Source organism: Alexandromys fortis, unplaced genomic scaffold (assembly GCF_014885135.2).
Source record: "Alexandromys fortis isolate MF-2015 unplaced genomic scaffold, M_Fortis_MF-2015_v1.1 scaffold_147, whole genome shotgun sequence".
In the NCBI taxonomy this organism is placed as follows: Eukaryota; Metazoa; Chordata; class Mammalia; order Rodentia; family Cricetidae; genus Alexandromys; species Alexandromys fortis.
Genome location: NW_026068029.1, coordinates 3,395,654 through 3,422,612, shown reverse-complemented (window position 1 = coordinate 3,422,612; position 26,959 = coordinate 3,395,654). Strand labels below are relative to the sequence as shown.

At 40.1% G+C, this 26,959-nt stretch overlaps 1 protein-coding gene across 1 annotated transcript in view; it reads right to left on the bottom strand.

Annotated features, from left to right (window-relative positions):
- The window catches only part of Phex (phosphate regulating endopeptidase X-linked), a 200,527-nt gene that overhangs the window by 116,317 nt on the left and 57,251 nt on the right, over positions 1–26,959 (bottom strand). The window contains exons 8-11 of the mRNA XM_050164389.1: positions 25,637–25,720; positions 23,921–24,066; positions 12,661–12,754; positions 9,759–9,887 (exon numbers count right to left, since the gene is read on the bottom strand). Of these exons, the coding sequence (XP_050020346.1) occupies positions 9,759–9,887; positions 12,661–12,754; positions 23,921–24,066; positions 25,637–25,720 (453 nt within the window). The remainder of the gene's footprint in view (positions 1–9,758; positions 9,888–12,660; positions 12,755–23,920; positions 24,067–25,636; positions 25,721–26,959) is intronic.

Genomic DNA, 26,959 nt, shown 5'->3' with positions numbered 1-26,959 from the left:
GAGGAGAACTCCTTTCGTAGGATTAGAATATACCAGAATCGCTCACATGGCAGTTTGGACAAATAGAAGACACTGTAGGCATCTATAGGTCATCTAGGGCTTTGCGAGGACATAAACTTGGAGTTGGGAGGAGAAACAAATGGAGTACAAGAGGAAGTAAGGCCTGTTCTAAGCAGTAAATAAAATTCATATTCTTCACCTAATAAAGTCTAGATATAAAGTATAATGAAATATTTGCCTTACTTTAATTAGATTAGCTTTCTGTGTATAGAACGTCTTCAAATCTATTGAGTCCAGTGACTTTAGTTTCCATCTAAGATTTTCCCTTTGACCAAACTTTAGTCAGTCTCCTCAGAGTCCTCTTTTCAAGTGAATCTTGACAGCGCCCTCCTCCCCAACCCCAACCTTGCCACCTTGCCAACTTTGAACAAAACTCCCGCTTAATAAATTTAGAAGGAATTTTCAATGTCTCATCACTTTCAATATCAGATAAAGCTCTTCATTTCCTATAATTACTATCTGATTACATTAACAAAAGGAAAAGAATAACAGATAAAAAGAATTGAACTAACTCTCTGTATCTTATTAGATCACCACGACTTCAAGTGAGAATTCAACAACACTAATTGAGGGCTGGCTGAGAAGCCAATGATAGTGGCACTGGGTTTTTATTGTACTGCATGTACTGGCTTTGTCGGAGCCTAGTCTGTTCGGATGCATACTTTCCTAGACCTGGATGGTGGGGAAGAGCCTTGGACCCACAGGGCAGGGCACCCTGACTTCTCTTAGGACTGGAAAGGGAGGGGGAGGGAGCAGAAAGTGGGAGGGAAATGGGAGGAGGGAAAAAACTCATGGAAACTGAACAGTCTTCAACTGAATCAATTTCTTCCGGGTCAAGGAAGAAATAAAGAAAGAAATTAAAGACTTCCTAGAATTCAACCAAAATGAAGGCACAATGTACCCAAGCCTATGGGACACTGTGAAAGCAGTGCTAAGAGGAAAGTTCATAGCACTAAGTGCCCACATAAGGAAAGTGGAGAAGGCTCACACTAGCGACTTCACAGCACACCTGAAAGCTGTAGAATAAAAAGACACAAACTGACCCAGGAGGAGTAGATATCAGGAAATAATTAAATTGAGGGCGAAAATCAATAAAAGAGAAACAGAACAATACAAAGAATCAATGAAGCAAAGAGCTAATTCCTTGAGAAAATCAACAAGGTAGACCAACCCTTATTCAAAATAACCAAAAAGCAGAGAGAGAATATTCAAATTAATAAAATCAGAAATGAAAAGGAGGATATAACTACAGACACTGCGGAAACTCAGAGAATTAATAGGTCATACTTCAAAAACCTGTACTCCATAAAATTAGAAAATGTAAAAGAAAAGGACAATTTTCTGGATAAGTACCACATACCAAAATTAAATCAAGGACAGATATACAATGAAACAACACCTATAACCCCTAAGGACATAGAAGCAGTCATCAAAAGTCTCCCAACCAAAAAAAAAAAAAAATCCCAGGGTTAAATTGTTTCAACGCAGAATTCTACCAGAGTTTCAAAGAAGATCAAATATCAACACTCCTCAAATTGTTCCACACAATCCTCAAATTGTTCCACACAATAGAAACAGAAGGAACATTGCCGAACTCATTTTTATGGGGCAACAGTCACCCTAATACCCAAACCATACAAAGACGCAACTAAGAAAGAGAATTACAGATCAATCTCCCTCACAAACATTTACACAGAAAAAAATGCTCAATAAAATACTGGCAAACCAAATCCAAGGACACATCAAAAAAGAAAAAAAAATCCATCATGATCAAGTAGGCTTCATCGCCCAGATGCAGGGATGGTTCACTATATGAAAATGGGTCAATGTAAACTACCATATAAACAAACTGAAAGAAAAAAAGCCACACGATTGTCTCATTAGATGCTGAAAAAGTCTTCTATAAAATCCAACATCCCTTCATGATAAATGTCTTGGAGAAAGCACGGCTACAAGGAACATACCTAAACATAATAAAGGCAATACACAGCAAGCCAACAGCCAACATCAAACTAAATGGAAAAAAAACACAAAGCCATTCCACTAAAATCAGGAACAAGAAAAATCTGTCCACTCTCTCCATATCTATTTAATGTAGAACTTGAAGTTCTGGTTAGAGTAGTAAAACAACAAAAGAAGATGAAGGGGACAAAAATTGAAAAGGAAAAATCAAACTTTCAATATTTGCAGATGATGATAGTATACATAAGTGACCCCAAAAGCTCTACCAGGGAACTCCTACAGCTGATAAAAAAAAGACCTTCAGGAATGTGGCAGCATACAAGATTAACTCAAAAAAATCACTAGTTCTCCTATATATAAATGATAAGTGGACCAAGAAGGAAAACAGAGAAATATCACCCTTTACAATAGCCACAAATAATATAAAATATCTTGGAGTAGCATTAACCAAAGAAGTGAAAGACCTGTTCAACAAAAACTTTAAGTCATTGAAGAAAGAAATTGAAGAAGATACCAGAAAAATCTCCCATGTTCTTGGATAGGCAGGATCAACATAGTAAAAATGGCAATCTTATCAAAAGCAATCTAAGATTCCATGCAATTCCCATTTAAAAAATCCCAACACAACTCTTCACAGACCTCAAAAGAACAATACTTAACTTCATATGGAAAAACCTAGCATATCCAAAACAATCCTATACAATAAAGGAACTTCTGGAGGCATCACCATTCCTGACTTCAAGCTCTACTATAGAGCTATAGTAATAAAAATAGCTTGGTATTGGCATAAAAACAGACACATGGATCAATGGAATTGAACTGAAGACCTTGATATTAATCCACATACCTATGAACACCCGACTTTTGATTAAGAAGCCAAAATTGTACAATGGGGGAAAAAAGAATCTTCAACAAATGGTACTGGCATAGCTGGATGTCAACATGTAGAAGAATGCAAATAGATCCATGTCTTTCCCCAAGCACAAAATTCAAGGCCAGATGGATTGAATACTTCAACATAAATCCAGTTAAATTGAACCTGATAGAAGAGAAAGTGGGGAGTAGCCTTGAACTCATGGGCACAGGAGACCACTTCTGAAATATAACAGTAGCACAGATACTGAGAGAAACAATTCATAAATCGGACTTCCTGAAACTGAAAAAAACTTCTATAAAGCAATAAAATAAAACAGCAGCATACAGAATGGAAAAAAATTTCAGCAAGCCCACATCTGACAGAGGACTGATCTCTAAAATATACAAAGAACTCAATAAATTGGCCATCAAAAGATCACATAATCCAATAAAAAATGGAGTACAGACCTAAACAGAGAACTCTGAACAGAGGGATCTAAAATGGCTGAAAGACACTCAAGGAAGTGCTCAATATCCTTAGTCATCAGAAAAATGCAAATTAAAAGAACTCTGAGATTCCATCTTACACCTGTAAGAATGGCCAAAATCAAAAACACTGATGACAACTTATGCTGGAGAGAATGTGGGGTAAAGGGAATACTCCTGCATTGCTGGTGGGAGTGCAAACTGGTACAGCCCCTTTGTATATCAGTATGGCGATTTTCAGATAATTAGAAAACAACCTTCCTCAAGACCCAGCATACCACTTTTGGGTATATACCTAAAGGATGTTCAATTGTACCACAAGGACATGTGTTTAACTATGTCTATAGCAGCATTGTTTGTTATAGCCAGAATCTGGAAGCAACCTAAATGTCTTTTGACCAAAGAAGGATAATGTGGTACATTCACACAATGGATTACTACACAGCAAGAGAGAGAGAGAGAGAGAGAGAGAGAGAGAGAGAGAGAGAGAGATCTTAAATTTTGCAGGCAGATGGATGGGTCTAGAAAACATCATATTAAATGAGGTAACCCAAACCCAGAAAGACAAATATCATATGTACTCACTTATAGTGGCTTTCAGACATAAAACAAAGAAAGCAAGCATACAATTCACAATCCCAGAGAACCTAGACAACAATGAGAACCCTAAGAGAGACATACATAGATCTAATCTACATGGGAAGTAGAAAAAGACAAGATCTCCTGAGTAATTGGGAGCATGGGTACTATGGGAGGAGGTAGAAGGGGAGGGGAAAGGAAGGGAAAGCAGAGAAAAATGTATAGCTCAATAAAATCAATGAAAAACAAAGAAAAAAAGAAAATGTGAAGAGACAGCAAAAACTCCTAATGGTAGAGCTGAGATACATAAATAAAGATAAGTTGCTTGCGTACACAGTATGTACAAAGAAAGAAAGCAAGATATGATTTTTAAAAAAAACAACAGCAAAACACAGTTCAATCAAATGGAAATTCCAACTTTAATGAATTTTCTAGAAACTACAGTCAAAGTAAAAAAAAATTTAAGAAAATTCAACACAATAATCATCCTGTTCTTTAATATATATGTCCACATCTCTGCTTAGTAACTAGAGAATGGTAAACATTTATTTAAAAAACAAACTTTGAAAAGTACAGTCTTGGGTCGCCATTCCAAACAGTGGTCTCTGGTAACAGATATCAGAGATCTCTGTTTAAAACTCTGTATGTAGAAAATGTTGGAAATTGAGCTTGAAATGGAGACTGAGCCAAAGACATGCCTAGAGTGGTGTTTTACGTCAAAGCTCTGATGGCCCTCTTGTTCCTTGCTGTTTGACTGTTTCTTTGGAGAATCATATGAACCCAAGAATGGAATACAACTGGTTGGATTTGAATTAAGTTTCACTGCCTTTTTCTTTAAGATGCTGAAATTCTAGAAACAAAACCTCCTCTGTTTCCCATCTATGAAAAGCTAAGAAATAGGAAGTGGGTGCCTTTTTCTTTTTCTAGGCTCCTAACAAGTTTGAATTAATTACAGAAAAAGCCACTGGGAAGTTTCCAAGTTCCTCATTTTGATGATAAAATTGGTGATGAGCCCAGATGTTTTTTGGAAAGAACCTAGGAATGTGTTCTATCTACTCTGGCTATTAAGAGGCCCCCAAAGCTCTGTGTGGCTAAGGTTGACTTTCAAGATGGTGCTATCCAAACATGGTAGTACCTTTGAGGTATGGGATCTAGTCAGAGATATTTCAATCATTGGGTCCCAGTACCCTCGTTTCCTTCATTTAACTCCCTGTACATGAGGTAAGTGTTGTACCACATACATCTGCAATGATAGGCTGTATTGTCACAGGTCAAAAAGCAACAGGGCCACCTGATCATAGACTGGAAGCCTCACAACCATGAGCAAGTTCCTTTGATAACCCTTATCTTTTATAAGCCAATTGCTTCAGAAATTTATTAGAGTCAACATAAAACTAATTCACAATAGAACATGGGCTTCAGCCAGACTCACTGGACTTAGATCTAACCTAAGCAATTTTCATGCTATATGACCTCAAAGAATTTATGAATACTCTCCAAGCCTCAGTTTTGTCAATCTGGAAAGTGGAAGTACTAATAGCAATCACAAGGTCAATATAAATGATTACACATCTGAAATGTGCTCAGAAAAGTACTGGACACATAGCTAAACCCCAGTTAAAGCTGCTACTACAATCTTCATCCCTAGATTTAATTATATCGTGACTATCACATCAGACCTCATGATAATCATTTCCTCTCCTTCCTTTCCTACAGATCTTCATCTGACCTCTGTGAACATGAATCTAAGAAATCTCCCTGTGCATTAAGGTAGGAATTACAGACTGGGGGAGGGGGCAGTACAGTTGTTAAAGTGTCCATTATGCAAGTATGGGGACCCGAGTTCACATTCTCAAAGCCCACTCAAGAAGCTGGGTGTGTCTGTGTGTGCCTAAACTTCCAGCCCTGGGTAGGTATGGCTCGCTAGTCAGGGAGTTTTTCCAAATCAACGAGGCTCTACATACAGTGAGGGACCCTTTCTCAGAAAAGTAAAGCAGAACCCTGCAAAGAAAAATACCTGACGTCAGCTCTGCCTGCCTCTATGTGCACACTGAAATGACAGTCTTTTATAGAGATTAGGTGAAGGCAAACAGCTAACAGGAATTTCACCTGTTTCTGGTACGCTGATGTTTTACCGAACTTGGATCTTAAGGCTTGCCCAGAAGAACTTTATCCACTGGGCCATCTCACCAACCCATTACATTTTTAACCCAACCCCTAGAACATTTAAACATATCCACGTGGCTTATATCCCAGCTCTCTTGGACAGTGCTACTTCAGCCCACAAAGACAACAAATGTGGGCTGCATCCCCTTTCCCTCACTCTGCTGACCAGTCCCTCACATAGAATACAAGCAAGGCTTGCAGCGAAGAGCTCTGTTCCATTCTCGGAACAGCGGGAGCTTATTCAATCTCACCTCTTTAGATGGCTCTGCGTTGAAAGACTCTCTTTTTCTCTACCCTGTTTGTCCCATCGCTAATTAAATTGGCTAAAATCCCCGGGAGTTCTGTGAGTGAAGGAACAGGGGCTGGCATTGGTGTGCCTGCATGTACCCAGGTATACTTGTACTTTGAAAATCAGAAGGAAACAGGAATATGTAATTATCCACCATAGCCACCCCCCGGAGGAAGAAAAGACAACACTAGTAGATCAGGGGGTTGGAAGAGGCAGACAACTAAGGCAGCAGAGGGGGATGAGTAGGAAGTCACGTTTCTTCTGCAAAGGAAATCTTGAAATGAATCACCTGCTCCCTCACGGCCACCATAGATAAAAGGAATATCAGAGGCTCTCAACCAGATGCCATTAGGCCAACCCTGCCGTGGAGAAGCTCAAGATACATTAAAGAACAGGTGTCACCCAGAAAAAGAAATACCAGTTTTAAGGGCAAATTAAATAGTTTAGGGAGTGGATCAGGACACAAGTCCAGAAGCCCTCATGATTTGAAGCGATCTCAATCACTGAGATTTTCAGGCACTGAAAACGGAAGCATTATTCCAGACTATTATCATTTGAGCAAACAGAGTGTTGCTGTCCAAGTCAACCGACCTGGCCTGACCTGCTCCAGCCAATCACTGGGGCTTCTGTTCTGCGTGATAATTATTTTCTAGTGAGTGAGGTGAGAGACTTGCCACTCAAAGTGTGGTACCTGGAACGGCAGCAGCATGAACTGGGAACGTGCTAGAAATTGGGGCCCTAGACTTAACCACGTTAGAGAGAACCTTTGCTAAAATGCAGTGACTTTGTCATCTTGCAATGGGATTCTGCGTGTTTACAAGGCCATATGATTTGTACACAGGCTACGGCTTGAGAAGTACCTGAAGCTTTTGCCTTCTGATATCATTTGCTTTAACAAACACTTCTTGGTAAATAAACAATGGCAGGTTTTTTTGGTCTAAATCAGACTTTCTAGAATCAGCCCCAATGTGGCTTTTTCTGTTTTTCTTGCTTAGTTTTTTTTTTTATTTCTCTCTCTCTCTCTCTCTCTCTCTCTCTCTCTCTCTCTCTCTCTCTCTCTCTTTTGCCTACAGCTAATAATACAGATTTTTTTTAACAAGTGCATTAGTGTTCCAGGTGGTTCTTGGATGGAATCCCTGAAACAAGGCTATAAAAAGCCAGATTTTTCTTCTAAGTTCCCAACTTAAGTATCCCCTGAGGCAAATAGTTTGGGCATATGGAGGCAAATAATTTTATGAAAAAGACATGAATACCTGCATGATTAACATACTACCCTCGTGTACATCAAAATAAATGGATAAAGTGCCAAAATCAACTTATTTTAGAATGCTTTACCCTGAGACATGTAAAGAGGGCATTTCCACCAAAATGGAGAAAAATAAATTTACTATTTTTATATTAGTTAAAATATGCCTGTCAAACCTCTCCCGCTCTATAGATTCTTTGGGTACTTTAGTGTTATCATTGTGATTGTTTGATAAGGTTTCCATTTGTTTACTCTGGCCAAAGAGCAAATGAAAACATTTAAGGAATGAACACTTTAAAAACAAAGCATTCATTTCTTGAATCTATTTGGAAGAATCTATTTGGAAGAATCTATTTGGAAGAGGCCTATTTATTTAAAACATAGGGTCTCAAACTAGACATAAAATCCCCCCAAAATAGTAAAAACAAATTAACAAAGGAGAATGTATTTCGTTTAGCGGTAGTTAAAAGTAAACTCTAGTATAAGATACATAACACCCACCATTTGGTATTATTATCACTATATAACATTAACCATTTGAAAACCAGGGCTTTTACGTGTTTACTTTAAACTAAATGGTTCTAAACTATCTGTATCCTATATAACTTATATGTTATACCTGATTGACAATATAGCATTTTATCTGTGAACTACATACTAATATTTTGCTTACTGTCATTGGTAAAATGTAATTCATACAAAGAAAATCCAAACAAAAGTGGCTAAATTCGAACTTATAACTCAAAAATACACTCTTAATAGCAAAGGTAGCAATAATAATGACCTAACTAAAAATGAACAAAAGAGCTGGATAAACGTTTTCCAAAGATATGTAAATACCCAAGAGGTATATAAAAATGTACTACATGTCACTAACCAGAGAAATCAAAATCAAAACCACAGTGAAGTCACACTTCGTGCCTGTTAAGAGGGAACTGCTGTGAGAGTTGAAAGAGGCACGCGTACAAAAAATAAAGGCACCTGGTACACTGCTGCTTGAGATAAGAACTGGTACTGCCATCAAAGTAAGCCTACAAAGAGCTTCGGAAAATTCCAAACAAGACTACCATAATGATCCAACCATTCTCCTACTGGCTATATTTCCAAAGGAAATAAAAGCAATGTCTTCAATCCCATGCTTATTGTAGCCTTTTTCCTAATAACTGAGACGTAAAATCACCCTAGATTGTCCTCAGTGAGCAGATAGGTAGAAAATATGTGTGTCTGTGTATTCCTTAACCATGAAACCAAGAAATCCTCTTTTCCAATAACACAGATAAACTTGGAGGGCACTGTGCTAAGTGAAATAAGTCAGACACAGAAGGACAGAAAAGATTTATATGTGGGATCAAAAAAATGGAACTCCTAAATAAAGAGAATATAACAGTAATTGTCAGTGACAGATGGGGGGGGTGCTGGTCAAATGGGGCATCAGAGCACTGGACTGAGCTCCCAAAGTCCAGTTGAAGAGTGGGAATATGAGTAAAGAGGTCAAGACCATGATGGGGACACCCACTGAAACAGTCTACCTGAGCTCCATTAGGGAGCTCACCAACTCCAGCCAGACTGGGAAAGAACCGGCATAGGACCAAACTAGTCCCTCTGAATATGGGTGACAGTTGTATGGCTGAGGCAGACTGAGGGGTCACTGGCAGTGGCATCAGGTTTCATCCCTACAGCTTGTGCTGGCTTTTTTGGAACCCATTCTCTTTGGATGGATACCTTGCCCATACCTTGCCTAGATGTAGTAGGGAGGGGTTTGGACCTTCCCCAAAGCAATGTGCCTTACCCTCTCTGAGGAGTGGATGGGGGATGGGCGGGATTATGTGGAGAGAAGGGAAGGAGGGGAGAGAGTGGGAACTGGGATTGGTATGTAAAATAAAAAAGATTGTTTTCTTTTAAAAATAAAAAATAAACAGATAAATGAATGAATGAATAAATAAATAAATAAATAATAAAAAAGAAAGAAAAATGCAAAGAAGCAGAAGAGAAGGCCTGTGGCTCTCTAGATCCTGGAAGACGGACCATAGACTGTGGGTCATCACGTCTATCAGATCTGCCTAGATGAGCAGCGTTCTGTTGGTTTGTTTTGAGCATCCAGGAAGCTCCACTTACCATCTCCTTCTTATCTTCCTGGAAGTGAACGTTCACAAACATTTTGCCCACAACATAAGGGAGGGCACTTTCAATAAAGTTGACACATTTGTCCCACTGAGGCAGCAGAGTCGTCGTCCCCTGGATTACCTGTGAAGAATAACCAATACAATTTGAGCTTTGTTTAAATAATAGTTTGCTGGGGGGGGGGAGTCAACCTATCTGAAGAAAGCAGTCTACAAAAGGACTTCCCACCCGTCTCGTGCCAGATAAGGAAGGTCAAGGTGAAATCAGATGGAGAAAAATAAAACGTATGTTTGTCCTTAATTTCTAGCTAAAACTAAATGAAACTATGTTGACGGTGGGAAAAAAAACGCATTTCACCTTTATTCTAATTTTCTTCATTAAGCAAGACATATGGGCAATAGCATAGCTTTTCTGCAGCAAGCAAGGACAGAAAGGGATGCAGTTCCAGGGCCCGGACAGTACTTAGTATCTATTGAGGACTGCAGTTCTGCCAGGGAAGGTTTAGAACTGTATGTAGGTAATCAAAGTTCTTGTTAGTGGGCCAGCAGACCACATCTCACCATGAACAACCTGGGGAGCCCACTTACACGGTATCATCGCAGAGTAAAATACAGATGTAAATACTTTTCCCATCTGCCAAGTTATGCCATTTTGAGAAAACTTTCATAAACAATAAGGGACTTCTGAAGCAGGATTTGAAAGTGCCAAGGTTTACTCTTGGGGACGAAAGCACAGAAATAAATACCATGTCAGTTTTCCCTGGAGGCTGGAGTGTGTAGGCAGACAGCGAGGGAGGGAGGCCCTGAGAATAGGTGCCTGGAATACCCCATGCACAATTTTAGAGCCAGGTTGTTAGAACAGGGCAAAAGGGATTAAAGCTTAAATTCATCTCTCCTTCCTTTGCTTTCTGGGAACACGACCCTTCTCAGAGGTAAGGGATGAAGCTATTTTTAAAACCTCCAGAGAAAGCAATCCTACAACCTCCTTCGGCAATTCAATATTATATTTAGCACTTCATGTTCAAAAAACATCCCCTTATACCTAACCTCAAATTTTCACACACCACTTCTTACACCTTGCTCTCTCATTCTCTTCACAGTGGGGGTGGAGAGCAGCTGGGTACCATCTTTTATGTGATCCATATGAGTTAAAAATACACACACAGCAAAAATACCTACTTGTTTTCTATCTTAACTATTTGATATGGCCTAAATATAAGTAATTGCTTCATGTTTATCCAGCCTCTGAGATAAAGTAACTTTTTTATATTCTAGTTGACTATAAAGCGCCAAAACTTGCCCCAAATAACCATATCACTCTCTAGGTATAATGGTCCACTATAAATTTCTATATTTGTCAGTTTCTCTAAGAATTCAAATGTATGTTAAATTAAATAAGAGCTTATACGATTTGACATTCACTTTGCCTTAAATTGATAGAAAATAAAATACTTTTTTTTATTGAGAATAAGAAAAAAAAGTTTCCGCCTCCTCCCAGCCTCCCATTTCCCTCCCCCTCCCCCACTTTTCTCCCCCTCCCCCCTCTCTTCTCCCCCTCCCCCCACTTCTCTCCCCCTTCCTTTCCTATCCAAAGAGCAGTCATGGTTCCCTGTCCTGTGGAAAGTCCAAGGTCCTCCCCCCTCCCTCCATGTCTAGGAAGGTTAACATCCAAACTGGCTAGGCTCCCACCAAGCCAGAACATGAAGTAGGATCAAAACCCCTTGCCATTGACCTTGGCTTCTCATCAGTCCTCATTGTTCGCCATGATCAGAGAGTCCGGTTTTATCCCATGCTGTTCCAGTCACAGCCACAAAACCCTTAAGTCTTCTAAGCCGAAGCAGAATTAGTCACAAGCCTCAGAAATGCAGATGAAAGTAATATCTGTCTGTGCAAGTTGGGAGGCAACGAGGTAGGTGAGAAACAAAGACTCAAGGGCCAGGTAAGTGGGGGAAAGAAAATGGATTCCGGCACTTGAGGATATCATGGGAAGACGTTGAAATGGGTCAAGCAGAATTAGGATAGATTTAAGATTGAATATCTAAGGAAAATTAAAGATGTGATTCTAATACCAAGCGAAAATGAAGCTGGATCATTCTCTCTGCATATAATTAGAACACGGAGAAACCTTGAAAACCATAGTTACAGTAAAGCTCATCAGACTGTATCCATCCAGCCTAATTGAATTTGTACATCCTTTGATGCACATCTCTTGCCCAGCCTCTCTCCTCTAACTTCTAGTAACCGCCTTCCTACTCACTGCTTTTTGAGCGACTATTTCATATTCCATATATACTTGAGATTATGCAGCATTTGTCATACTGTGTAAAGTGATCACAGTTAATGATAATTATGTATTTCAATTTTGATAAAATAGAGCTTTGATGTTCTCAGCACAGAAGTGATGATATGTTGCTGAAATGATGTATACGTTCATTATCTTGATTGAATTTTTCTATAATGCATTTGTAGATCAAAACATCACACTGAACCCCACAAATATACACAATTATCACAAGTGTTTACCAGTAAAAAGGTAATGAAATTTGAACTACTTTGAAAGTGATGTATCATTAAGAAACATCAAAACCATTAATTTCAGTTAAAAGCACTAAAAAAAAAAAAAGCAGAAATGAGCTGTTAAAGAGGGATGTTTGAACAAGATTTCATGGCCCAAAGTATCACTCTAAATATTATTATACAGCCCAATGGAGAGTCTGAGGTACTTTTAACAGGATATAGGTATACCTGAATGAAATGAACTAGCATGAAAAAGTTTAAAGGAGAGTTTAGACTGCGAGCTCACTAAATCCCATCCTTCAAGATTTTTTTTTTACTGGAATGGTTAACATTGGGACTGTTCTAGCATGTATGAAACGTTTTGATATCCATTAACTCACCCTTGAGAATTCCAGCCATCTATACTGAAAGCGCCTGCTGAGGTTTGGAATTCTGGAATAAACCATTCTCCACACCAAATAGTTGGCAATGGTTCTGGTAAAGGAGAGAAATGAATATTTATTACATTATCGGTCACATCTGATTCCCTGAAAAACACCTTTGGGGAGCTGTTGGCAAGGATACTACCAGGTCAATGAGTAACACCAAAATCGGCTTGAAGATTCTGGCCACAAGGCATAGGCCTTCCCCTAGTTTCCTGGATCTGCAAATGGGAATACCTTCAACTTACTAGTGAACTGGTCCAATGCCTGCATGTTATTGGCCTTTTGGAAACTAAAATCAAAATATTCATTAATAGCAATCATCTAAATTTTTACTTTGTTTCTATAAGCGCTAAATAATGTGAGCCCAGGCAAATCAACTAAGCCTTGTTGATTATCTTTTCTCATGAAATGATGAGGATGTTCCCTACTTCACAGGGTAATTGTGAGGTTAAAATAACACAGTCATTAACAGAGTGAACTCCTAAGTCTTGTTGACCTCAAAACATATAAAGAATCTCATATGGTTCTGTAAAGCTCTGATACATATTTTCAAAATTCTGTTCTATATGAAGTGTTGCCTGTTCTATAAGGAAAAGAATCTCTGACCTCAGAGAGATGTGCGGTCTGAGCTCATTTCTAACTCATCCGTGATGATGGATATTTAATGGCCCAGCCCCTCTTAGCTGTCATTACCATGGTGACTAATGACACACGTTCCTAAGATGACTCCTGGTTCATGAAGAAATGTGAACAGCAGTGAGACATGATGATACTAACCCACCCATCGAGAACAATTCACATGGTTATTTGCGTGAAACTGCCACAGGAGATATGTTCTCCAATGAGCAAAATATTTTTTGAATATATACAAGTACAGAAACATTCGTTTTAATTTATATAGACATACAGAATATACCAGGAACATTTTCGAGACAGTTTTTCCCTATGTAGTCCAGGATGACCTAGAGTTTATGATCTTTATGCCTCTATCTCATAAGTGTGCCTGGATTACAAGCATGTGCCTTCATGCTTGAAGATTTGTGTGTTTTTATTTTATGTGCATAAGTGTTTTGTGTGCATGTGTATAAGTACACACCACATATGTGCAGTGTCTGCAGAAGCCAGAGTTATGATCCCCTGGAACTGGAAACCAACTGATGGTTGTGAGTAACCTTGTAGGTGCTGATAACCGACCCAAGTCGGCAAGAACGGCAGTGCTCAACCACTGAGTCATCTCTCCAATCCCTCAAAGAATTATTTTTAATATAGAAGTGAAAATTTGAAAGATAAAATGTTTAAGGCCATGAATTAAGTTTTCAAACAACATGGCATGTGTACATTAAGACAAATTATCCACATAAAATTATATTAGTATGACCAGGTATGTAAATATGTGTTTCAAATAATCTTCTTGGCTACTTCAGAAAGTTTTGGCATACTCTTGTCAGATCTGCTTTAGCCACCACCCTCCTGATAATTAAAATGGCATACTAGTATAGAAAAAGGGGACATTTTGCCATTTTCTCGTTACTAATTTGTACTTCCATTACTAATAATTGCTTCAACTCCTGTCTCTGTAAAGGAGAGATCAAGTGTGGTCAGGAGGAGTGGAGGAAGAGTGTATGGGGAGAGATGACTAGAATGGGTAGCATTGAGGGGTAGTGGAAACCTCCTGTAACCTATGAGGGTGATCCTAGAGAGGTCTCCTAGGAATGGAGGATATGGAACTGGGACTTCAACCCAGCCACAAAAACGTTCAGCTCACCACCTGTCCCAACTTTAAGATACACTAAGGAAATGGTGGCTCAGAATTTGTGAGAGTAGCCAAGCAATAATTGATATAACTTGAGGCCCACGCTACAAGAGAGAGCCCATGCCTAACACTTCTTGGATGGCCAGGAACCAGAAGCTGGAAGGTTCAGAGACTAGGATAAAACCAAACATAACTGACAAAACAGTCCATGAAATGTTTCCCAATGATGTTTTGCTATACTCATAGCTTGGAACCTAGCCCAATCATCAGAGAGGCTTCTTCGAGCAGCTGATGGGATCAGATGCAGCAATGCACAGCCAAACATTAGGTGAAGGTCGGGAAATCCCACAGAAGAGGGCAATGAAGACTTGTAGGAGCCACAGAAGTCTAGAACACCAGGAGAACACGCCCACACATTCAACTAAGTAGGGTTCACGGGGACTCATGGAGACTGGGGCTGCAGTTATGGAGCATGCATGGGTCTCTGCTAGGCCCTCTGCATACATGCTGTGGTTTTTAGCTTGCAGTTTTTCGTTTATTCCAATAGTAGGAGAGGGACTGTCTTGGACTTTTTTGTCTGCTCACAGGACCCTTATTCTCCTACTGGGTTGCTGTGTCCAGCCTTGATATGAAGGTTTATGCGAGTCTTATTGCATCTTGTTATGTCATGTTCTGTTGATATCACTGGGAGGCATACTCATTTCTGAAGGAAAAAGGAGGAGCAGTGGATCAGGGAGAGAAGGGAGGTGGGGAAGTACTGGGAGGAGGGGAGAGAGGGAAAGGAGGAGAGGGAGGGGAGAGTGAGGAAGAAAGGGAAGGAAGGGAGACAACAGTCAGGATGTACCATATGAGAGAAGAATAAAGAAAAAATAAGACAAAAAGAATTTTAAGCCACTTTTTGTATGATGATTAAACTAAGTAATAAAATTCATATACCTATAACTATGATATTTCAGAATTATTTTCAGTGTATGAATGAAAACAAACTAACAATAGTTAATGTGGGATTCCCTTCTGTGTACTATGAATAGCATTGGTTAATAAAGAAACTGGTTTGGCCTGATAGAGTAGAACAGAGCTAGGCAGGGAAAACGAAACTGAATTCTAAGAGAAGGAAGGCAGAGTCAAAGAGAAGCCTCAGAGCTGCTGCCAGAGACAGAGGTGCTGAAACTTTGCTGGTAGGCCACGACTTTGTGGTGATGCACAGATTAATGGAGATGGGTTAAACTAAGATGTAAGAGTTAGGCAATAAGAAGCTAGAGCTAATGGACCAAGCAGTGATTTAAATAATATGGCTTCTGTGTGATTATTTCGGGTCTGAGCTGCCAAGGCGGCTGGGAAACAAACTAATGGCCTCCCTACTACAAATAGTAAACACTGTGTCCCCCAAACTGTGAGTCTGTGGTCATCAATATAGTGGAACTCTATTAATCCTAATTATTTTTTAATTTATAAAATGAAAATACAGACAATGTGAAATTTTCTTCTTGAACCCAGTAAAGAGTACATGCTAGCATAGGGTGTTGGCGCATCTCAGAGTCCACCATCCAAATAACTTAAGTCTTGCCCTCAGCCATGTTCTACTTCGGTCCCTAAAAGAAACACACCATCTTTAGGCCTTTCCTTTTTGCCTACAGATCCCTACTCCTGAACAAGCCGAGAAATTCTCACCAAGCCTTTACAGTTGACTCAGCACCTACAGTCAGTACGATGCTTACTACTGTCAACTTGACAGGAACTAGAACCACTTGAGAAAGAAGCCTCTGGGCAAGCCTGCGAGAGAATATCTAGATGGAGCTAAAAGAGGTCAGAAGACGCACCCTGAATGTGGGTGGCACCATTCTGTGGGCAGGAGTGCCAGCTCCAATAAAAAGAAGAAAGCCAGCTGAGCACAGCATTCACTTCTCTCTGCTCCCTGGCTTGAGATGCAATGTGACCAACTGCCCCAAGCACTAGTCCCCATGATGCCTTCTCCACTCTGATCAACTGTACTTACACACTGGGAGAGGAAATAAATCCTTCTCCCCTCTTTTTTTAAGGAGCATTTGGTCCTACTAATGTAGAAAGGAACTGATACAGTGGCGAATGAAATATTCCAGCTGATTAGTATCTTTTTACTTAATTGTATAGACACACTGTAACATGTAAAAGATCCTTCTTTCATGGACTCACCATATCCTGGGCACCCAGGTATGTACCGATTGTCCTAGGTGCTGAAGAGATGAAGAGGTGAGAAAAAACTTGGACTCTGAGATACTGAAGCTTTTGGTTGAATACAGAGATAATTGAAGCTTAGAATCATTTAGTGAACTCTTCATCGCACAGCCGGTGGCTTTCAAACAAGTAGACTCAGCTGGAGAGTTTGGATAAGTGAAGATGCTCAGGCCACCCCAGGTCAGGTAAATTACCAGCTCTAGAGTAAGACCTAACACAAATGGTATCTTTAAGTCCTGCCCCCACCAAGGCCTATGTACAGGCCACTGTAATAAGCCATGGAGGCTAGCCCAGAGCCAGGTACGTCTAAGGCCTGTGTGCTTTCCCGTACACCACATAGTGCTATACAAATGCTGCTAATTCAATGCCAGTCTCCTGATCAGTAACGGAAATCTGACTGAGAACACTTCACCAAAGGTGTTTTGCAGAAATCTATGCAGATCAGAAAAAGAACAGCGAGGCCTTTCTGGCCAAGACCTTACGAAGACAATAGCACAACAAGTTCTCCAAGAAGTAAAAGATGGCATGCTGACTGAGAAGCTCACCCAGGGAGACAAAGCTGCTGAGGAGTTGTTCCAATGTCTTATAAAACTGCTGACAGAGCACTACGGGGTCTAGCTTAGGAGTGATCATATCACCACGCCAGGAACAGAGATGACCATAATGACTAAATCACTAGCACCTAATAAACAGACATATCAAAAACAAACCGTCATTGAAAATAAGCCATATTTTCCTTCTTTTTGGTCCAAAAAGCATTTTCTGCAATACAGTAATTTCCCCAAATATTAATACATAATAGAAAGAAAATCATCCCAGCAAAGGACCTGCCACTAGAACGGCAATATGGAATTCTTCTCCAAAGCCTCTGACTCAGAAGATTTGCTATTTAAGAAGTTTTTGCTACCCTCCCCCATGTTCTGAAGTTTCAGGAGCATACATTTATATTACATTTCAGAGATAAGATACCTTCTGTGGTAGTTGGAACGGTGCTGTGGGGTGGCAATTATTGTCCCCATTTATAAATGGAGAAAGCAAAGGTTGAAAGTCAAGAGACTTTCAAACAAGTGCCCAATCTTCCCATTTGCATTTGCATTTATTCTTTCCCCCAATGCCTACTATTTGAAGTGAGCCAGAAAAGTGAGTCAATGAGGTCTTCTAAAATCCTTTAGACTGTCCAGACAAATACCTGGGGCAGTAGTTCTCAATTAGCCCTTAGACCAACATAGTATACATCACTGGAAAACTAGGTATAAAAACCCTGATCCCTACCCTACATCTACCACTGCATTAATAACTATAGCAATAGGGCCCCAGATATGTGTATTTTAATAAGTCCTACATAACCAATTCTGATTTATGTCATGGTTGAGAACTGATAGTCTAAGAAAATCCTATCTTCTAAATGGTCTGCATACATAGCTCAACTAGGATTTCCTAAACCCTAGGATAATCCTTAAATTTTAATGTCCATATTTGAATGTGTGTATCTCTGGAGATCTTAACTGATTACAGCTTCTGATTTAATCCATTGAGGGCAAAGACTGAGATTCTGCATGATCTGTGGACCACACTTTGAAGAGCCATATGCTAGGTGATCTTCAGAAGAGATGAGCATAATAAGAGGTCCACATAACTGGACACTTTTTGAGTGAGCCTCTAGGAACTTCTGTCTAAGAAGAATCATCTAATTGGACATTCTGCTTGATTTATATGAAATAAAACTGAAGACAAGAAAAATCACAAAAGCTGAGCAAAATTCCCAAGGATAAAAGGGATGTTCTCTATTACCAACCTTCTTTGTGTTCTCATTTGTGCTTCTCTCTCTCTCTCTCTCTCTCTCTCTCTCTCTCTCTCTCTCCCTCCCTCCCTCCCCCCCCCTCTCTCCCTCTCTCTCCCTCCTTTTCTCTCCCTCTCTCTCCCTCTCTCCTCTTCCTCTCTCTCACTGTTCCCTCTGTTCCCTCTCTGTCACCATCTCACCCCTCCCTCTCTCATACTCATTCAAATCATATCTCTTAGCTGTGTCTTCTTATTGTCTCCAGTTCCATCACTGATCTCCTTTCATAGTAACCACTGTAGGGCAATCTCACAGCACTCCAATTTATAAGGCGTCAGATCTAGTCTAAGGGAACACTACTCTTCTCATTGTCTCATAGTCCTCGGGATGATAGTAGCTTCTTGATGTTAATAAGATTGGCATTTTATATCTCATTTGGCTTTCATTTTCCCCATCATCTCTGTATATAACCATTGTATATCTCTGTATCTCTGTAACCACGTCTGTATATATTTTCTTTGTTTGAAATATCACTATGGACTGAATCGCATCCCTCTTGGTTTATATGTTTAAGCTGTTAAATTGGCATCTGGTTATGGGGTCTTCGAAATTTCATTGGATCTAGATGAGATTATCAAGGCAGAACTCTCATTCACAGTCTCCTGTTCCTCAGATCAAATTATTTAATTTGGAGCAATTCTAGGGCAGCTTCAAAATTAGGGAATCAGTTAGGAAAGATACAGTAGACTATTGAGGGGACTTATTAGAGGGAGGAGTCTACAATGTCCTTTGCCTAGTGACATGCTGGTAATATTTACCAACAGCCTTCCAAGAAAAAATTGCATAATTTATTAATATTGACTGTGTATAGAATTCTTATCACAGTTTATTTAAACATTAGGTATATCATCACTGAACATGGAGTCAGGAAGAGCTGGAAGTAACTCGAAGGATGCAGCCCCTTACCTACCCACTTTTTCTGCACTTGGACCATCACCTCTTTTTCCTATGGCAACCTCTAGCTTATGCCTCCAATATCACACCCCAATCATTTGCTCCCTCGAACTACAAGAGCCAATGTAGTCTCTGTATCACCACCTCGATGGGTGTCGCATTGCTACAGTATTTTTTATATACTATCTACCAAGAGTCAGTGATAGGAGATGTAGTTCAGTGCTTGAATTCTTTCTAAGCACTTGAAAGACATTGCATTCAATCTGAATGAAGTACGATAAACTATTCCTGCATTACTGTCATCACACCCGATCATTTAGAAGGAACATCCACATCCTATCAAGTGAGCAGTAGGCTTGATCTAAGGGGTGAAGCAGCATCAAAAATTGAGCAATTGATATCAACCAAAGGTACCTTTGGAACATTAAAAATAACAGGAGAATTCCCAAAACTAACTAATCAGAGATGTGTTACTGCAGGTTGGACAACTCTGACCTACAAATACAAAAAATCCGAAGTGCCCCCAAATCTGAAACTTTTTGCAAATTAACACAAGACCACAAGTGAAATTTTCTGTGTGCCATTATGTGACAAGGCACAAAATGCAGGTACACCAAATCTATGCTATGAAATGAGCTTCCTTCTAAGTTTGGATGTGCAGAGACACAAATGCTGGGTTTTGTCTATAAACTGAGATCCCATCTTATCATGTATATGCAAATACTCCAAATTCAGGGAAAAAAAAAAACAAGCTCTAATCCACATCTGGTACCAATCATTTTGGGTGTGGAATAATGAACATATATCTCTAAAGCCTTTCAAGAAGTTTTAAAAGTACCTGTTTTCCATACAGGAACGTGTGTGGAACTAAGAGATGGAATATGCAAACAATTGTGAACCAATTCAGAATATCATCTCTACTTTCTAATTGTGAGTAACTGGACAAATCGCCTCCTGTGTAAAATAGAGGCCACTTACAGAACTTTTATTATTAATCTTGATGTTAGTCAGTGTCAGAATGACCTGTATATGGTTTCCAACAACAAATTCTCAGAATGGCGGCAGTACAGAAACACCAAAAGAGAAGGGCAGGTGGGAAGAGGTTGCAAGCAATAAGCTAACGCCTTCTCTATCCATCCTGAACCCTAAAGAGCCTGTCAGCGTCTAGCCTCTAACTTTGAAGGCAACATCTGTATTCACATCAGTTCCACCACCCCAGATGTTCAACATGGCCCTTTTCCTCATTTCCCTACCTGGAGAACTAGTTCTTATTCTTTGGAGTTCTGATCCCAGGTCCCACATGGCAGTGGTAAAGCAGATGGTTAATGTCTAGAGACTTTAAAGACGTGCCTGCTATGTGAGAGGCACTATGCTGGACTTCACAGCTACAAATCCATTTCACAAAATGTCTCCTTTCCCATGTACACTGTGCTGTGGCAAGATAGGGAGGGAGCTGTAAAAATAAGCAGTCATTTCAAGAAAATGCCATAAACTCTTTGATAAAGGTGTATCTGGAGAAAATCTCACTCTTTCTCCTCCCGATACGCAGATAGACTCCATTTTTCAGGCACTCCTGCAGTTAGATGTGTCTCAAGACTGAGTTGTGTCTTATGGATGTTAGTAGGACTGACTTATCCCACCTGAAGACCTTTCCACAAACACCTATACAATCCTCCACCTACCCTCTTTCTTCAGCACCAGCTGAATGGAAAGAGTACTGCAATTAAAGAGGAAGGGCAAGCCACAAAAGAGAATGACCCTGTCATATATGCAAGAACAGGGGGCAATGAGAGCTTATAGACACTCTCGACAGCACCTGGCGCGTACAGTAACGATGGAGACAGGAGAGAACCTTTCCTCAACGAGACATTTCAGATTACCCAAGTGAGGACCAAATGTGACCAGCAGGGAATATAGTCCAGTAGCATTATTATTATTATTATTATTATTATTATTATTATTTTGGCTAAGCACCACACAAGGACCTAGGAAACAAAGGATAAGAATGGAAGTAGACCGAAGGAAAGAAGAGGAGGAGGAAGAGAGACAAAGATAAAATGGCAACAGAGGCAAGAAAGAAGACAGATACAAAAAAAAATGTAAAAGACTGATCGGCAATGTGAAAGTTTCCTGAGAAATGAAAGCGCCGTCAGTCTTTTCAAGACAAATGGAGCAGCTTACAAATCTCACAAGTGTGCATGGAACTCCCTTTTTTTTTTTTTTTTTTTTTTTTGATGACTTGATTGTTGAGAAACTGTTTGAAGCATCTGGGTTTTACACTGACGTTTCAGTGAGATCGTACTAGACATGATGTCTGCGGGAGCCTTTTGTCGGGATGCTCTTTTAGAGCTGTTGGTTGTGTTCACATTTGGGTAAGTTATCGAAGTAGGATGAACTAGGTGAAAATCTCCCTCCAGCCCTTCCTACTGCCTGTTAAGAAGTCCCACAGCGATAAAACATAATCACCACCAGAGTTGGCTCTGGTTATAAATTAAGCATTGGGAAAAATCAAAGTAAGACGATTTCCGAAAGTCCCTACTCTTTGTGAATGGAGTTCACAGTCACCAGAAGAAACGGACTCCCTAACTGCGGAACAGTGTGCCTGGCAAGCACATCCTTTTGGTGGAAATCGGCACGCGAATCTAGAAAGTGCTCAGTGACTCAATGGCAGGTGGAGAAAGAAGAGTACTTGGGTTTCATTTCCTAGTACAGGCTCAGCAACCCCAGCCAAGGAACCTGAAACCCAAAATGCTCCAAACTCGACAACGTTTTAAGCAGCGATTTTGCAGCATACATAGCAAAGTCCACACCTACACTCCTGTGAAGAGTCTCAGTCAAAATCTGCACATACTACAAATACTGCATAAAATTATTACAAGTCTACATGCGTATGTTATACATAAAATAGAATGAATTCTATAATTCAGACTTGGATCCCATTCTCAAGATAGCTCATTAAGTATATGACCACTTCTGGGCCCAAGTTCTTTGGATAAGGGATCCTTAACATCTATTTTAGAGCTAGAAAATGTTTACAAAGTAGCTTTATAATATAGTAATTCCTCCCTGTTTCCCACAATCCCAAAAAAGAGAATCAGGAAACTATCCTGGGATGCCTGTTTAAAATCCAGATTCCTGTGGCTAGAGAGATGGCTCAGTGGTCAAAAGCACTAGTTGCTTTTGCAGAGGGTCCAAGTTTGGTTCCCAGTACCCATGTGTCAGTTCACAACTGTCTATGAATCTAATTCCATGGAGATCCAATGCCCACCTCTAATACCCATAGGTACCAGGTACCCACATGGTACACATTTATATATACATGCCGATAAAACAATCATACTACAAAAATAAATCAATATTTTATGAAAGAAAAGAAAATAAAGATTCCTGACCCCTGCAGACCTACTACGCCACACTCTGTAGAGGAGGTGGAATTTGGTGTCTGTATTTTCAACACGGGCCTACGGAGATGTGGCAAGTGTCACCCGTCGTGTGCAGTAATAAATAGCTTAGCATCATATACGCTTACCCACTGTCAAATTCTATTTTCACTTAGCAAATTTCTAAAGGATCACTACTTCTCTCGAGGTGAATTTGTTGTTTCTTCTATGGGTTTTTTTTTTTCTATATGTTGTCAATGAACATGGAAGAGACCTTAAACAGCTGCAGCTTTTTGTGGCAATCTAGATGTTTCTCTTTGGTAGAAGTGGAAATTAGATGCTATATTTTATTACTAGGGCTTCATTAGGTGCCTTTGAAAAGAAACTTATGCCTGGAAATCAGGACAGAACCTGAATAATAACATATTTTTGTTTTTACCACAGCACAGCAATTAGCTTTAGTGGATTGTTTTTATAAATTTGTTCACCTTTCATTTTCTGTATCAAATATAAGTGGCTTAATGAACATAAAACACATGAGCATTTTTAGGACTTTTTTTTTTCACTGTAGTCCTACGCTAGCAAAGCTCCAAACCCTAAACATTCTTTCAAAGAAGAAACACGTCATCTTTTCTAAAGTTGTTTTATCCATTTAATTTTCCTACAGCTCTCAAAGCAGTCTTGTCTTTTCAACACGGGTAATTTGGTCTGTTGCCAGTAAACAACTTGCTGACTGAAAAAAAAATAGACCAGAAAGGAAAAAAAAATGCTGCAAAAGACCAAAAATGAACTGGGGGGGAAAGTGTTTATGTAGAAATCTCAGGAAATAACATCATTACTAACTAGTTCTTAAAACTAATAAACAATCTAGGTTCTCTGAGGAAATAGCATGGAGAAATAAAAAAAATGGGGGTAAATAAGGGGCATAAAACATTGGGTATTTGTTGTCATCTCAGCAAGCGAATTACCCCGGACAATGATGTAGGCCAACTCAGCAAAAAGGGCACTGCAATTTTCCCTCACTGTTTTAGCTGTAACTTTCTTTAAAAGCAATTTTCCAAGCACATGAAAAATGGAGGCCCTTCTAATTTACAGAGAAAACAAAGGCCACAGTAAAATGCACATGAAAGTTCTTACTTCTTCCTCTCAGAACCTAGTATCCTAAATAAATCTTTAAAGTATTGTGGGACGCGGACCACCACATTCTCCGAGGGACCGATGTCTTTCAAGTGTGGGTAGAGTCTGGTATCAATGACCTTCTTGATATAGCCCAGCCAGTCAAACTGGAGAGAGAAAACAAACGAAACCTATGGTAAGGCAGCAAGTAAGAGAAAACGGCCTTCATATAGAGTAGGCTGAGCATAATCCACTCCATCCAAATCATTAAAGATAAAACTGCGCATCATTTGCTTATCCAGAAGCCAAAGTCAGATCATTGCCACTTAGCCCTGTGGCTTTCATCACAAATGGAGCCTGTGTTCTGCAGCACAGACTTCTGGATAGTAAACACTCTCGTGCTTTAATATATGATGCACTCCCTCAGCTGCCCCAGCCCTCCTCACCCTCCGTTTCCTCTCTATCTGATTCCCTCAGTCCCACCTCCTTCCAAGCCCTGCTCTTCTGTGGGCTTGGGTCACTCCTCTACTTCTCTGCACTCCCTTCTTCAGGCTTCTCCCCCTACCTCTCACCTTCCCCTCTCCTTCCCCTAAATACAGATGCAGAAGCCTTAGCACACCTTGGATCTTCTTATCTGTGCAACCTCCCTGATTCCAGGAGGGGGAAAACGCAGCAGAATAGCTCACCTCCATCCTACAGAGCATCATTTCGTGTTTCTAAAACAAACAACGGCTTTGTGCTTTGTATCACTAAAGGCCATCTGCTGACTCTTCCTCCTTCGTCTGCCTCCACTAGTGAACCTGAAAACCAGTGACTTACTTGCTTAGCTCCCACTTCCCTACCTCTTGCCCCACAGCAGGGATGGTCATGTGACCCAATTCTACTGATAATTAAAAGCAAGCCATCTAGGAATATGCTAAAAGGGGGCTTTTCTGTTTACCTTGGTAAAAATAAACAAGTCAGATGGAACCGGGGGTCCTTCCCCCTTCTCCTGGATCTAGTGAGAAAGAGCTACAGGTGGTCACTTTGCGGCCGTGTCATTAAAATGAACTAAAAAGCCCGAGGAGGGTAAAATGTAGACATAAAGGCTATGCAATGCTAAACAGCTGAACCAGCACCAAAGAGTGCCCGTGGCTGTGTTGTAAGAAAATGGCCTTACCAGCTGGACCTGGACCGAAGGAGCTGTGATCAAACCGAACTCTCTGAATGTGGCAGACAATGAGGGCTGACTGAGAAGCCAAGGACAATGGCACTGGGTTTTGATTCTACTGCATGAACTGGCTTTGTGGGAGCCTAGACTGTTTGGATGCTCACCTTCCTAGACCTGGATGGAGGGGGGAGGACTTTGGACTTCCCACAGGGCAGGGAACCCTGACTTCTCTCTTAGGACTGGAGAGGGAGAGGGAGGGGGTGAGGAGGGAGGGGGTGAGTGGGAGGTAAATGGAGGGGAGAAGGTGGAAATTTTTAATAAATAAATTTTTTTAAAAAACAAAATGGCTTTACCATTTTAACCACTATGAGAAAGCTCTTAGTATTCCCTGCATACAACTGAAGAAATCCCACTGTACATACAAGGATATTTTATGTGATAGTAAAAGAGAAAGATAATCAAAATGATAAATAGTAAAAGTTCAGATTTACAAGGCTAACTTTTATACACAGATGAAATATAATCTCTTGTAAAGTATCAGGCAACAGAGTTGGTTTTTTTTTTTTTTTCAGAGAGTTTTCACCAACCTGGGGAATCATTGCACTGAGTTCTGAGATGTTCATTTTGTTATACATAGCCTCACTGGTTCGGTTTTCATGTGGAATCATTATCTGTCAAAAAGAGATTTGGGTTAGTTTTTCAAATAAATCATTTATTATTGCATGACTGCTTCTCGCATGTGCCAAAACATCTGTATATTATTAGCAGCTTTTTCAAGACTTTGGTGTGATGCCCAGCTGTGGGGAGAAATAAAAAAAAAAACAATGACAGAATTTTAGACAGGATTAAGAAAATAAAAAGAAATTTAGATATCCTTTTCAGTAGGAAATATTGTCACCAGTACAAAAAGAAGTTCCCATAATGCCCTTCGCCTCTACCATGTAGATGGGCCAAGTCCATTGCTGGCTCAGTTTTGACAACCAAGCTGAAGTTGCACAATTATGGTCAACATTCCATGTTTACCTAAGGTATCCTGATAATGACCTCAGCTCATTCACCTCTAGGGGACAATGGTCAATGACAAAAAGGAAGCAATGTGCATATCATTGGTACCCGGGATCAGTTTTCTTGGTTTTTTGACCTTTAGATTTCCCACTGCTGGTGGTATGAATTTGGTTGCCACCTAAGCAGTCAACTCACAAACTTCTAGCCTCTACCATATTAATCTAAGACCTGCAAAAATGACTCTTCCTCACGTCATCTTAATCCCTTCCATTGACCAACCATAGCTCCCTTCCCCACATTATCGCTTGGCTTTTCTATCTTTCTACTCCCTTGCACCCTTCTAGCCATCTTCTGCCTCACCCAGCTCTCCTGTCCTCACACCTCCAGCCCACTAATCACCATCTCCATGGCTAAGACTGATTGAAAACTCAGCCTGAGGTTTCTGTTCTCTAAGAAGCCTTTTCAATTGACCTCTACTTCGTTCTAATCGCCAGGACGACTCCATGAACAAGTCCTCTCTCTCCTTGATCAGTCTCTCAGACAGGGATCGGGTGGCTGCCTATTTTGTCGCTATCTTTATTTGAATTTGATGAGGGTTTTTTTTTTCCTTCTCAGCCTCAGAGACTCCCAAAGACTGTGTATCTCAGTAGTTTTAGACGTGACGAGTCACCTGAAGACTAAGAGAATGAGAGAAACCTTCTGACCGGGCAAAAACTCCATGCACCACAGATATTTCAAGACAAAATCACAGAAGACGAATGGCAGGCAATTGTCCCTCTCTTCTAAGTCCTTCAGGGTCTTAACGTCTCCCTCCCCACTCTCCACTGGAGAGATGATAAGCCCCTTACAGTTTCCTTGCTGTCTGTGAATTCTAAACCATTTCCTTGGAGGATTTCTACATATCT